Here is a 14941-nt window from a genome sequence, read left to right on the forward strand (position 1 = left end):
TTGCTCACAGGGTTTCATGACTAGCAGGATTGTTTTCTCCACCACTGCAAGCTGAATCTTTTCTATAATTTGTATGGTACAACTGCAGATACTACCCAGACATGCAGCTAAATTCTGATTCCCTTGGATTGCACCCTGAGCAGCAATAATGAAAGCTATTCTGGATTCCCATAAAAACAGAAGTCATGCCCCCATTCCCTTTAAAACACCAAACTCTTCACGAGGGCAGAGCCAATATCCAGCTGATTTGTACTGGTTCACTGCCTTCTCTTCCAGTTTGGTGCCAGTGTTATACCACTTAGTCAACATTTTGAAAATCTCCCTAAAGTTAAGCCTCAAAATGGATTCTAAAATAAGTAATTTATCCTGAATATTTAGATAAGTAAAATCTAGATAGCCTCATGGCCAGTGTTTTCGGGTTTTAGCCACGGTTCCCTTTCTTCCAATGAAATCTTGCCTGGGAGCCCAGTTTGTAAAACATAAAAAAGTGGAGCTGCTTAAATTTGTACCAAAGAACTTCCAGGGGTTCAGGGAACACAATTTGAAACCTCCCTCATTTTTCAGGTGAGAAATCTCAACTCCAGAAAGATCACATGACTTGCCCAGTGTCACAATGATAGTTGTATACCAGGATTAACATCCAAATTTCCTGATTCTTAACTGAATGAACTAAATCTTCCACTGCACTGCATTATGTCTATGATTCCTCCCTGAAACTTTGTTAGTATACTTTCTGTAGTTCTATGCTACATAACTTTTCTTGTAAAAGTATTTTTCATAATATTAAATTAATTCCTATTAAGAATAATTTTATACCAAGGCAAATCATATTTTGTTAAGAGATCAACATATTATTTTCCTGTTAGTAATTAAAAAGATTTTTTAGTATTATCAAATATTATCAATTGATATTTAATTGATTCTCTAGTCTTTAATTCTTCAGTTGAACAATATTTAATGAGCACCTATAATATTTTGCTGCTCTGTGATATTACTCATCTCCAACCCCAATACCACAAGATTTTTGTTGCTCCTATTCTCCCTTTTAATTGGTGTATTTTATTCCTTCCTTCAGCCATTCATCCACCACCTCATTCCTTCATTCAACAAAAATATTTTGTACATTTACTATTGCTAGGGGCTAGACTAAAGCCCCGGGATAAAAATGAAAAGACATCTTTCTGCTGCCAGCTGTTAAAGTGTGTTAAAGTGTGTATATTCTTGCCTTTGAGTTATTTCAGGTGGCATACGAACTAAATGTTTTCATCTAGAATAATATTAATAAAGGACTAATATAAAAATCAGTTTCAGAAGGAGCATACCTTAAAAACATGAGAGGATTGCATGCATTTGTAAAAATACCTCAATATTTATCGTGTCTTAATTATGATGCTGTCTTTGAAGTGTCAGGTATAGAAAGCAAACCCAGAGGTATTCGTAACAACTGAATGTGTCTCGTTCATCTGAATGTCATCTCTGCTCTTTGAAGTAAAGGAACCATACTCATTTTAATTAAGATCCAGTGCTAAGGGAAGGTACAAGTGTGACACTGCTAATAATGCAAAAGTTGCATACTGCACCAAGTGTAATATCACAGCCCCGTGGATTTAGGCATCTGGCTTTCTGTGAACGTACTGTGTTACAACATTAAACACAGGCAAGGCACTCATACATGCTGCAAATTATTTCCAGCAGTATCTGAGATCATGGTTGTAACTGGGCTTTGCCTGGTTGAATATTAAGTGTTAGCCGAGATCTAGGGGTTAATATGTTACTGTACAATGAAAATAGAGGTTTTAATTTTTGTTTATTACCTGTATGTTGTAAGTGATTCCTGTTATGGAAATGGATTAGATAGGCAATGGATCGCCTAGAAGCAGGGAAGGAACTTGGAGAATTACAGTCATATAAATCAAGAGACAACCAGGGGAGCATGCTTATGTATCAAACATTTCCTACAACAACTCTTCCAAGTATGCGGACATTGACCATCCAAACATTTCAATACATTACTGAGTATATAAGAGACCTCAAAAAATGATTATGACTATAAATATGCCTATAAATATATTTTTCCAAGCAGTAGATTAAAACTTGAGAGAGTACTAAGAACACAGTGGATTTTCACCCTTTTTCATGCTTCTTGCCTGTGCATTGTGGATAAAATAGTTTTTGGATAAAAGTAGCACGGTCAGAAAGATCTCAACTTAATGGTCACAAATTAGAGTGTGTGAAAACTAAAATTTTGTTTATTTGCTGTCATCTTGCTATGAAGAGCCCATTGTACTAGCCTCTAATACAGGCATACCTCATTTTATTACGCTTTTGCTTTCGTGCACATCACAGATGTTGTGTTTTTTACAAATTAGAGGCAAGGCCCTCCACCAGCAAAAAAACATTAGGACTGGCTTTATGTGATGCTCGCTTTATTGCAGTGGTCTGGAACTGAACCCACAATATCACCAAGATATGCCTTAGTTTATAACAGAAAATATTTAGTTAGGGAGATCTAAGATGGCAAAGTAGATTAACACTCTGCCTGCGTCTTTCCGTGAACACATTAAACTTACAACTAAATTATAGAACAGTCCACCTGGAGAACCATCTGAAGTTTAGCCAAACAGAAGTCCTATAACAAAAATATAAAGAACAAGCCACGTTGATTCTGGTAGTTGAGGCAGAGACGCGGAACAGCCCCAAACCTCCATGTGGTGGCTGAGAATCAGGAAGGATATTGCAGCCACAGAGATTCCCCTAGAAAAGCAATGGACCCCAGCCCCACACCAGGCTCCCCAGCCCAGAGTACTGGTGTCGGGAAGAGGAGCCCCCACAACATTTGGCTGTGAAACACAGTGGGGATTCCAGGTGGAATGGAAAGCTGAGGGAAACCCAGACATCCTCTCAAATGGCTCACGCAGAGACTCACTCACTCGCAAGCACTGACCTGGCTCCGGTGGAGGGAGGATGACTCAGGTGAGTGGCAGAGGCAGACTGAGGTGGGTGGCTCCCAGAAGAGAGCTGGAGGACAGTCGTCAGTTTCCCTGCGAGGGCCCTGCTCCCATGCAGCTGGCAAGCAGGCGCCATCTTTCCTGTGTTGAGCCCGCCCTCTCACGGCCAAATCTGTATCTGATTGGTCTGGTGAGTTCCACTGCTCCACCCTGCTGACTCACTGGGACCCCACCTAACCAACTCCCCCAAAGCTGGAGGCAGTTTCTCAGCAGGAAGCCAGCCTTGCGTGAATTGCACTCTGTCTTGAAAAACTACCAGAGTCCAGCAGGCCCCAGGCAGGTGGTGACTGGCCTCAGTGTGCTCTGAGACTTATGTGGAGTCCTCCAGGCTCAGCACTGGCACCAAACCAGAATTTACATTAACCTGGTGACCACAACTCTTCCCAATCTTCCCTGAGACCCTGCCTCACCCAACTCTCCCTGTATCATCTCCTACATGTTCTCTATGTTGTGGCTTTTAGTAAAATTCTATTTTTACACCAGTAAAGTTTTCATTGACTATGCAAAGGGAAGCTTTTCTATTTATAAATTCTTTCTTTCACTCAATAAAACCTGGTTTTCAAAACTAATATATTTCTAGAGACTCAGAAAAGTCAGCTTTGTGACTGAAAGCTAAGCAATGACTTATTTGTTCTAGACCAATATTCTCAAAGTGTAAATCAGAATCTCCTGGAAAGTTTGTGAAAACACAGATTGCTGGGCTCCTACCAGCAGTTTCCTATTCAGCAGAACAGGGATGGGGGCCTAAGAAGTTCTAGCAAGTTCCCAGGTGATGCTGATGCTGCTGATTTGGAGACCACACTTTGAGAACCAGTACTTTAGACAGAATCTAATGTGCCCTTTAAGCAATGAATGACCTTAATGAATGGGGGAGATGCAGGGCAATGTTATTTAAGAAACACAATAATTAAATATTTTCAAAAATATTAACTTTATTACAGATGATACTTATGTATTATTGTCTTTTAGAACAAGATATCCTTCCCAAACATAGGAAAGTAAGTAGTGAACGGGAATTAGAAAGCCCTGGTGTCGTGCGGGGCGTCCGGCGGGGTCTCTGGTCCCGCTCCCCAAACAAAAACGCAGGACATGGTGAGGCCAAAAAGGAACACTCACGGAGCCATAGGTAGGGGAGTCACACCACTATACTCTCACTGGCGGCTGGGTTGGAGACACAGGAACCAGGAGCAACACAATTCTCAACCCTCACTGTGCCGCTTGCAGACTCAGCCACCATCTTCTTGCTAGCCCCCCTTTTTTCTTTTTGCTACTAGCCTAGCCACGGCAGTTATATTCATGGCTAATGGCTCACTGGTTACAGCTGACGGCCAACTAGCCACAGCTGCTGGCCATTTGATCACAGTCGATGGCCATTTACTACCTGAGCCAGCACCTTTCTATGTGAGGCCGAGAGCCTGGAAACTGCTTTTTGGGGCTCTGTCCCCACACCTGGTCTTGTAATCATCAAGTGCCCAATTACCTCAAACTAAAGGCCATATAAATTCTGTAAGATAAACTATTCTATAAAATAAAGACCAGTAGAAATATTGCTGATACGTCCTCCAAAATGTGGGGAAAAATATCAGTAACAACTTTGTGACGTATTCAGAAGTCTCCCTTAGCATTTAATTAATAGGCTATCCTGGGGATCCAGCTTCCAAAAGTCTTATCAAAACATTTAAAGCATGCAATTACCTTTTGACTTCCACTGAATTTAAAGTGTTTTTTAAAAATCATGATTTTTAATCTTAAGCTCAGATTGCAGCAGGTCTGTTGAATTGTAGTGGCAGAAAGTGAAGGAGTGAAAAAGCGGGCCTTAAAATTGTTTAATTCACGGGATCAAAACTCCTGGTATACACTCTGCCTTCCATTCAAGTACATAAGTGCAGGGGCTTATGATGGACTTAACAGGAGAACAAAGGCCAAAACAAAAATATTCGATTCTGACCTGATTTTCATTTTTACAAATATATATAAACTGAGGCTCAAATATACCAACCTCACACAGTGGGTTTATAATAGAACCAGGTTCAATAATTTTGTCTTCAAACCATCAGACCAAGGCTCTATTTCTTAAAGTTGGGAGTAAATAAATTGTTATAATCAGGGGGAACTCTAAAGTGACCTGTGTCAATTGCTTTTATAACAGGTGATGAATTTATATAGTAATTCAAAACTTTGTATGTTATGCTATCTATCCCCTTGGCAACTCCTAACATTTCTAATGCTTCTGAAGTAATGAGCATCTCCTTGTTTTTGTTTGGTTTTTTTTCAAATGGGCTCAATATCCTTATTCCTGGTTCAAAGCAGCATTAGGCTCTACCTGTAGTATTGTAGGAGATAACTGCCTTTTTTAAAGTGTAATTATTGATGTGTCTTTTACACACTGCTAAGGGCCAATTCTAATATGTGTGGTTTACAAATTGAAGCAGATTGCCGTCTCCACAAAAAAGGATAGGTTATAATTTTAGAATACAATTATAGGGGGCTATGAACATTTCTGTAGCAATAATTTTAAAAAAGAGACTTCAAACCCTTTGGCTTCATACTGGGCTGGGTACTTCATTAATATGCATGGTACTGCAGTCGGGGTTATTTTAAAAGGACAGGTGAAGAGAAGCAAAGTCTTCCCTTTTTTTTCCACTGAGCATTTTTACAAACTCACTTTAAACTTAGAACTGTCTCTGCTGGATACCACTAAATATCTGTGTAAGTTTCAATTATAAGGACAATTCTTCAACATGGCATTTGGTGATTCCTAGATCATAAACCTGGCATTGAAGGACCTACATTTAATAAACAGTACAACCCAAATAAAGCCACGCCATCTCTTGGCTGGTCTCAACAGGAAAGTACATTGTATAGAAATCCAAATCCAAAATCCAAAAGAGAATTGGAAAGCAATATAAATATTTACTAGACTCTTGAAGATGTGTTAAAGGAGGAATTTCATTGCATGGCAAAAAAGTAAAATTTACTCATGTTTTATCTGAAAATATAACACAGTGGAGATGTGTTTTCCCAGATATATTCATCTTTTGGTTTCATATCAATCCCTTCTGATATAATCAGCCTAGTCTCTCTTCAATTCTGTAGCTCTCCCTACTGCACAGATTGCAAAGGTAAAGCCCAGAAACTAGTCAGGGAAGCACAGAGGGACGTGCAGGATGAAGGGAGCAGTGGAAGGAGAAAGTATGAACTACTTATACAGCAATATCTTTAATAAATGCACTTGTACTGGAACATATATTCCTAGGGATGAATTCCCCATTGAGTGTTTTCTTTCTTTTTCCCCAAAGATCCAACAACACCCTTTTCTCCGTGCAAACCACAATGGAAAGAAAACTCTTTTCATTTGCACTAGCATCAGATAATTCACAGGAAGTGACAAGCCCAGGCTATAGAGCATTCTTTGTGGAGACCTAGTTTAGAATGAGAGACAATTGAGATCAGAAACTATGTGTGTAATTGAGAGGTTTTTATTTTCCTAGCACCACCACCCTCAAAAAAAAAATGACAAAAGAGTTTCTTTTTAATCTAGATTTGAGGTTAGTATCCTGTCATAATAACAGTACAGTAATAATAATAATAGCAGTGGCCTCCTTGTGTGGTACTTAAAGCTTAGAAGTCACTTTGATATATCCTGTAACAAGTTAATCCTTCAAACAGCTAGGTAAGGTAGACGAGTTACAGTAAAGAAAGGAGTCTCAGAGAAGTTAACTATCCTGCTCAAGATGACATGGCTAACGTGGGCAGAGTCGGTTTCTTGACCATGAGTTCAGTACTTTTTTTTTTTTTCCATGGCATCACATGAAACCCGGTGAAATGATCTCATAGGTAGAAAAGGAATGGAAAGGTGGTGTGATGTTCTCTCCTGGCCAGATGGTTGCAGTATTACAAGTGTTTGATTCTGATAATTTCCATTGGAGCTCAAGAGCAATTCCCAGAAACACATATCTTGGCATGAGCGATCCGGGGACAGTGGTAGATGGCCTAACGTCCAGTGGCTTACGATTTGCCTCAGGGAGCAATTCAAAACCCGTGATTCTAAGTCTTATATCAAAACTCAGGGTTTCATATTTGCATGAAAGAAAACTTTGGTTTCTCCCTCAGGCTCACTGTAGACGTGTTCAGCACTCTCACCTGAATACCACTGGACGCCAACGCACTCACTGTAATATATAGTCATGGATGATCATTGTCTGCACTGAAAGAGTCATGAACTTATTCTAGAATAGATGTTGACAACCAGTCAACAAATATTTGTTGAATACCGGTTCTGTGCCAAACAGCATGACAGGTTCTGGACAAACAAAGAGGAATAGGACATGGTTCCTGCTCTTAAGGATGTCAGCGTGCAGGAGGAGAGAGACATACTAAATCATTACAACAAAATGTAGTAAGAACGATAATGAATATGTGGACAAGTGCAACAAAAGCACAGGAAAGAGACTCCTAACTCTGTACGAGGGGTCAAGAAAAGTTTCCCGGGGATGACAGCAGAAATGAGTCCTGCAAAGGGAGTTTTAGCATTGGCGAAGGGTGGGAGAGAGGCATTCCAGGCAGAGGGGACAGAGAGAGTAGAGACCTGATGGGACGAAACAATAAACCTGGTAGGGAGAAATAAGCAGTGTGTTACTTGGGGAGAAAAAAGGTCAAGGCAATAAGTAGCTAAGAACCACCTTGGCAGAAAGAAGAGCCACTTCAGGTGAAAGCAGTGAAATGAAGGGGAATTTTCCACTCCTCCACCATCTCTGTGTCTGGTGTTCCAGTGCTTTTACTGGACACTAAATCCCTCCTTCATGCACCTGACCGAGTGACTGAAATGGAAGCATTTTTGGTAAACAGCTAAAGGACAAAACCCTCAGACTAAGACTTCAGGTCATTGTTGATGTGGATTGAATTCCTTCCCCTGAAGAGAATAACCCTGACCAAATTCAGCCCATGTGGAATATGTCACCCTTTGCTGTCTTGAATGGCAATGGCTGAGTGCAAAAAGCCAAAGTGTGTGAAGGCATACATCGTTTTGATTAGAAAGAGTAGAAGGATTTAATCTTTCAGACTTTGTCTTCTCCCTGTGCCTTGACCTCTAGACAAAAATGTCTCAGAGTGTCAACAGTCAGTGCTCAGGTATTCAGCGCTAGATGTAGAAAAACTGTCCTAATTGATTTTCTTCTTCACTGTTCCATTCTTCCTCACTTCTCTCTCTTCCGTTCCTCCAATCCACCGTTTTCTCTTTAGCATTATTATAGCTTATATCTGTACCTCATCTAGTAACATGCCCAGATAACCGTAGGAGGCAAAACACTTACACGAATCAATTTTCAACCAGTAAATAGCCCTAATAAAGAACGCAGCCAGACAGGAGGCTGAAAGTGCTGGATAATAACAAGGGAGATATTTGGCTCTCTCAAATTCAGTCACAATGACTGGAAAATCCTAGGGGGGGTCAGTGTGGAGAGAGAATAAGGGCAAAAGAAGGGAACTGTTTTCGCTGTGCACGAGCACCACACTAGATGATTTAAATAACCTCACTAAATCTTACCAATAGCTCTTTGAATTACTGTTATGTTCCCCTTTTTACAAAGGAGAAAACTCTTAAGTTAAAGAAATAAACATGAAGCAAACAAACTAGGACTCAAACCCAAAGAGCACAGTCTTTGGCGCATAATCTCACACACTTGATGCCATCATCCTGCCTGTGCCATGACCACAAAAGACAAATCCTATTTTCGATTCAGTGCTAAACTTAATGGACAGCTCTCTATGGTGGATGCTGTGGCCGAGAAGCACGTGACCGAAGAGCCACGAGCCTCCCCTGCGATTGTGGCTTCGCCATGTTTCTGTTGTCTGACCACGGACATGTTGCATCACCTCAGCCATTGTCTATAAAGTGAAGAGAACAGTCCTGCTGTTGTGAGCATGAAAAAAGTTAATACTAATCAAGTGTTTGGACTACAGCACCTGGGAAGCCCACAACAAATAGTAGCTAAACCTTTTCATGCAATTCGATGTTTCCCTGTGTGTCTTTTGTCAGCACAAAGTTCAGCTGCATGGCACACAGCTCACCCATGGCCCTTAATATTTCTTTGTCTCTTCTAAAGAAAATTACATATAAAGTGCTTTGCATCCAAGCAATCATCACTTCCAAAACAAACAAACAAACAAAACAGAAGGCAGACTTTGTTGTTGCCTCAGTAATTTAGAAAGACTAGTATTCCAAATGATTCAATGACCAAAGTATTCTGATTGCCATTTGTCATCTTGAGCTCTCCAGCTGGTCTGTTGTGTGTAGACGAACCTCTCCAGCTACCGTTTCACACTCTCTTGACTTGTTTTTCAATGAGTCATTAGACTGTTTTTCCTTTTCTGAGTTAAAATATTTAAAATTATATGACAAACACTAATAATTACCTGGAGAGTAATTAGTACTCTAACACATATAGAAAAAATGTATTTGCCACAGAAACATTTAGTCTTCTTAATCATGCATGTAACTTTGTAACAATAGGTTGTGTATTGTTTATATTGCCTTTCAGATTCATACAAATGTAAAGTAGATAAAATGGCTCTCCACAATCAAGTCATTACATGCTTTATCTCACGTCATATTATTTCCAGATTCTCCCGTATGTGCCCCATAATGTTTAGGTATTATATTCAAATTTGGCAGGAAAACAAAGGATGTATTAATAAATTAATGCAACTGTTTTGTATATAAGCTTGTCTTGTATACCGAGCAATAGAACCTTTCAGAAATATAAAGCAGACATTGTAGCAATAATCTCTTGTTTTATCATTTTGTTCAGCTATAGAGAAAAGCAAGAAGTTTAGGAAAAAATAGAAAGGATTAACTTAACTACTAAATTGAACCCAGATCTGTAAAAAGCAGAGCTAGACAAGTAAATTTCAGGACTGTTGGTGGCGTTTTCAGCTGTGGTTATTGTACTTTTCATATTCAGAGCTTCCTGACTCTAGCCTCTTCTCCACTCTTGTGTTCAACATAAAGTTTATAATATTTATAAAGGAAGTTTGTTAAGTTTACGTATTAGAAGTCTTTCAACAGAAAGAGATTGAAGTTTTATTCTTAAAAGGTTGTCACTCCGTTCACCAGAGTTTCCACTGGCACACCCCATCTCAAGCCATGTTGATAAAGGAAGAGCAACAGTATGAGACCCTTATCATACAATCCAGAACTGTGCTATGGTTTACATTTATATGTTCATGACCAATAATGTAGAGATTTAGATGAAAGTTTCTGCCTAATCAGAGGTGGTAGCAGATAAAAAAAAAAAAACACAACTTTCTAGCTCTTTCTCTCTGATATGACATGTGTGCCATATTGAGTATGAAACCAAATCAAATTTCATTCATTGGCTGTAAGAGCTAAAGAAGAAACCTTTGCACACAATAGCAAGGAAACTTGCCAAAGGTGGTGCAGGCAAGTAACTCCATTCTCCAATCTGCAAATCTTCCAAGTTGGTGTGATAAGTTCCAAGAATTGTGTTCATAAACTTGGCTCAGGTCATTTCTGACAATTATATGAAAACAAGACTCTCTTTTCTCTTCTAGGTCCAAACCACCGTGAAGCGCCACTGGGCCCAAATCAAATTCCAGTGGGAGCAGCGCCGGGAGAGCCGCAACCCCCGGCGCCCCAATTTTCATGCTGCAGCTGCAGCTGCAGCGGCTGCCGAGGCTGAGGCGGGCGATATCCCCATCTACATCTGCCATCAGGAGCCCAGGAACATGGAGCCCGCCATCATCCTGGGCGAGGAGGGTGCTGAGGTCATCCCTATGGAAATCATCGAGCAGGAGTCATGCGCTTAAATGTGAAGCAAATAGAGCTTTGTGATATCTGAGCCTTCATGTCCTGGGAAAATGACCAACCATGCGTTTCAAGTGATCTCCATCCACCCAGGCGCTAAACATCATTTGTGAAGAATTATTAAGTGATTTTGTCCATAGTGAATCTGAAGAGAGTTCTTCTTGGTACTATTGCTATGGGAGACAGTCTAAGGAATGGAGTCTCCCACTGCCACACTTGTAAATTCCATCTTTCATTCAGAACTGAAATGCAGGTGTAATGCAAGCAAAGTATCCAAGAAAAACACAATTAAATTGACCTAGTTCAAATACAGGGTGCTCCTTGTTAATCTTGAGCCATTTATACCTTTGAAAAATTAAAATCACTGTCAATGTTTTTCTTTTTAACTCTAAATTTTGAATTCAAATATTTCTGTATTTGGCTATGGATCTGAGTTTTAATTTCTTTATTTCAATCATTTGTGAGGCTACTCACATGTTTTACCATCCACACATATAAATCATGTAAATTGCGACATGACCTCTGCAAGACAAGTGGCTTTCTAATGTAGAGATGACTAAGAATGTGGAGATAAAGACCTGCACTTGGCAGGAAGATGTAATGCTTTGAATGAAAAAGAAATTTAGAGTCAATTTGATCGAAACATTAAATGGGCCAATTTGTTCATTGTATGCTCAGGCTGGTTTTGGATACCCCTGTCCACGGGGCAGCCCTAACTGCTGTAAGGAACCGGTTTTCATGTTGAATGTGCTTTGGTCACTGACATTTATCAATTGGGAGGTCACAGAATCCTTCGCTAAATTTTTCACAAAACTGCCAAATACATAATTCCTAGTGGAAGAGAATACTCTTTACAGAGTTTTCTACTTTCCTAAGCTCCAGGACTTATAAAGCAAACCACTCCAAAATTTATAAAGCAGATTACCTCTTACCCTTGGGTGCTATCTAGCAGTAAAAGATAAATTTACGACTGGTAATTAAAAGACTCCATATAAGTCCATTAACTGCCTTCCACCCAGCTTCAAAGCTGAACAAGATCTCCGTCTTTCCCAGGAAGATTCATTAGGGCTAATTAGAAATCAGTTTGTAGTTGACCTCTTGTTGGTTGCTATTAGCAAAACCAGAGGGAGTAAAAATGTAACCGCCAGAAGTTTAACCATATACCAAGTCATTTAAAATAAAAGTAGTTTCTCATTAAAATCTTCCTCAGTATAAAATCTTCAAAAATCCCTGAATCAATCAGTATCATTACTAGCACATGAAATTAATTTGTGGATTTTCCAAAGCAATCGGTTACTGTTACTTAATTTATATGCTAAATGAGGAGATACATTGAAACCCTCCAAATCTCAAAACTCTCATCTATGTCATCTTATGCCACTGGCTTTCAGAAGTGATTCAGTTGAGGAAAGAAAAAAAAAATTGATTTGTTCTGCTTACATATTTAGTGCACCCCCCCAAAAAAAAAAAAGAGAAAATATTCTTTTCAGAAAATATATATTCTTTCAGAAAATATTTTGGATACTAAAGTAGTTTAAGTCTCCTTTATTGACTGTAAAGGAGGAGTTAAAGAGAAGGTATTTTTCCAATCACAGTGTTTATGTAGTGATGTTTCTATTTTTGTTTACAAACATGGAAAACAGTGTATTCCTGGCAGCTCTAGTACAAATGTGATAATATATTGCTGAAATATTCTAGATGTTATTGAGCTAATATAGTAGGGGCTGAAGAAAACAAAATAGCTTACTATAGAATTGTGCATAGTGCCAAAATTATGTGAAATGCTTTTGCTATGTATATGTATAAATTAATACAGAGTATGTTATAAGCAAAAAGGTGTATATTTGCATATTTTTCTAAAGAAATATATTCTTCATCTTTCCATGCATTCATCTCGTCTCCTGTTCATTCCATGCTCTTTTTCATTTCAGTCATTGGATGCTAACATCCCATCTAGCTTGTACTGCAGGAGGGGGAGATAATCCAAAAAACATAGGTTAGAAAACCGTGTGCAAAAACATTAAGGTTATTATCTTTGTCAGTTTAACCATCTTCAGTCTTCGGCCTGACTAGTCCGTGGCACAGTTCTCATACCCTTGATAATACAAAAACCACCTATAACTATCAATGTCTATTGTGTAAGTTTGGGGAGCACAGCAAAGAAAGCTAGGGCAAGAAAATATCACATCCTTTTCTCGTTCTTGTTTTTGTTTTTTAAATTTATTCTGGGACCAGATTTGAACTGTCCAACATCACATCAGATCATTTGAATTGTTAAAATCATTGATTTTTAATATAGTTTGAGAGAGAGACTAAGGCAACTAATTAAGTATCATTAGTATAAAAGGCAACTAATTAAGTATCATTAGAATGCATAAAGGCCACTATTGGAAAGACGTTTATATCTGGAAAGCCTGAAGTGGAAAAAATAAGGATTAAATGAGAACTTTTCCAGAAAGGACACATAAGGGCCACATCTTTCCCTGTACGCTCCAGTGGGTGGTACAGATAGATACTATTGCCCTTGCAAGCTTAAAGAACAAAAGTAATTTCCCATCATACCATAAAATCTGATTCTTCTTTTAAGATTTTTATTAAAAATATAGCTAACATACAATGTTGCATTAGTTTCAGGTGTATACAGTAATTATTCAACATTTATATACCTAAAGAAGTGATCGCCATGAGTCCAGTAACCATCTAATATCATACCATGCTATCACAGAATTATGGACTATATTCCCCATGCTGTCCATTGCATCCTCATGACTTGTTTGTCTTATACCTGGAAATTTGGACCTTTTATTCCCCTTCACCTTTTCCCTCCTTTTAAATTTTTCAATTATACTTGACATTCAATATTAGTTTATATTAATTTCAGGTGCACAGCATAGTGGTTAGACATTTACATAATTTAAGAAGTGGTCCCCCTGACTAGTCTAGTACCCACCTAGCACTATACATAGTTATTACCATATTATTGACTATATTCCCTATGCTTTACTTTATATCCTTGTGACTATTTTATAACTACTAATTTGTACTTCTTAACCCCTTCACCTTGTTCACCCTGCCTCCAATCCCTCTCCCACCTATCACCCTGATAAACCTAGTACCCACCTGACACCATACATAGTTATTACAATATTATTGACTCTATTCCTTATGCTATACGGATAGATATTATTACTCTTGTGATCTTGAAGAACAAAAGTAACTTCCCCATCATACCATAAAATCAGCTTTTCAGGATGGTAACTTGAACTCACATGGCCAGCTGTCCACCTGCTTTGATCCCTACTACAAAGTGATCCAAACTAGGCTTTTGGGTACACGTGGATATCATGGGTCCTGAGGAGGGAAAAATGGCGGAGAAGACCTGACAGAAACACAATCGTCATGGAGCTTCAACTCTTCTCATTCATTCCTTCATTCATTATCATTGATTCAATGGATGCTTCCTATATGTTTCATTCAGCTATACAACAAATATTTATTAATAGTATTTATCATGGCAAAGTTCCTTTGCAGTGGTGGCTGCTTCTTTCCTGTAACAATGGTAACAATCAATGGTAACAATCAAAACCTGCTAAGTGAACCATTAACCTAAAACCATAATCACTGATATGGGTGTGGAAGAACCACATGTGGTTGGATGTGGCAGCTGAGTGTGATCTTTCCTCTTCATTAGCACTGGATGGGACAGCCTCGTTATAAGAAACATTCTCAGAACAAGATCTCTGCATACAGGCTTAGCGAGGACTTATTTTCTTGACAACATGGTCTAAAATGGAGATTCTTTCACTGCCTAGATTACAGTTCAACTGCCTATCAGAATTTTAAATGAGCTTCTTCACAAAAAGGGGAGATAAGAAGCCATATTTAAAAAAGCAATCAGGTATACTCAGAAGTAAATTTCATTTGTTATTTTGAGAAAGGAGACAAGATTTCTCACTACTAACTGAAGCTTAGTAAACTTGATGTTACTAAACTAATCCACAGATAACTTGTGTGGGGTGGGGACCTTAGGGGAACAAGAACTGAAAGCATAAAGAAAAAGGATGATAATGTGTGTGTGTGTGAGAACAAAGGAAGGCAGAAAAGTCAC

The 14941-nt window shown here is 38.8% G+C and overlaps 1 protein-coding gene across 2 annotated transcripts in view; it reads left to right on the forward strand.

Moving 5' to 3' along the window:
- Positions 1-12596, forward strand: part of CALCR (calcitonin receptor) — a 124365-nt gene extending 111769 nt beyond the window's left edge. For both annotated transcript variants that reach the window (XM_033088062.1, XM_033088063.1), the window contains exon 14: positions 10581-12596. In XM_033088062.1, the coding sequence (XP_032943953.1) occupies positions 10581-10835 (255 nt within the window). In that variant the 3' untranslated portion in view covers positions 10836-12596. The remainder of the gene's footprint in view (positions 1-10580) is intronic.
- Positions 12597-14941: the final 2345 nt, after the last annotated feature.

Source organism: Rhinolophus ferrumequinum, chromosome 20, assembly GCF_004115265.2.
Source record: "Rhinolophus ferrumequinum isolate MPI-CBG mRhiFer1 chromosome 20, mRhiFer1_v1.p, whole genome shotgun sequence".
NCBI classification, from domain to species: domain Eukaryota; kingdom Metazoa; phylum Chordata; class Mammalia; order Chiroptera; family Rhinolophidae; genus Rhinolophus; species Rhinolophus ferrumequinum.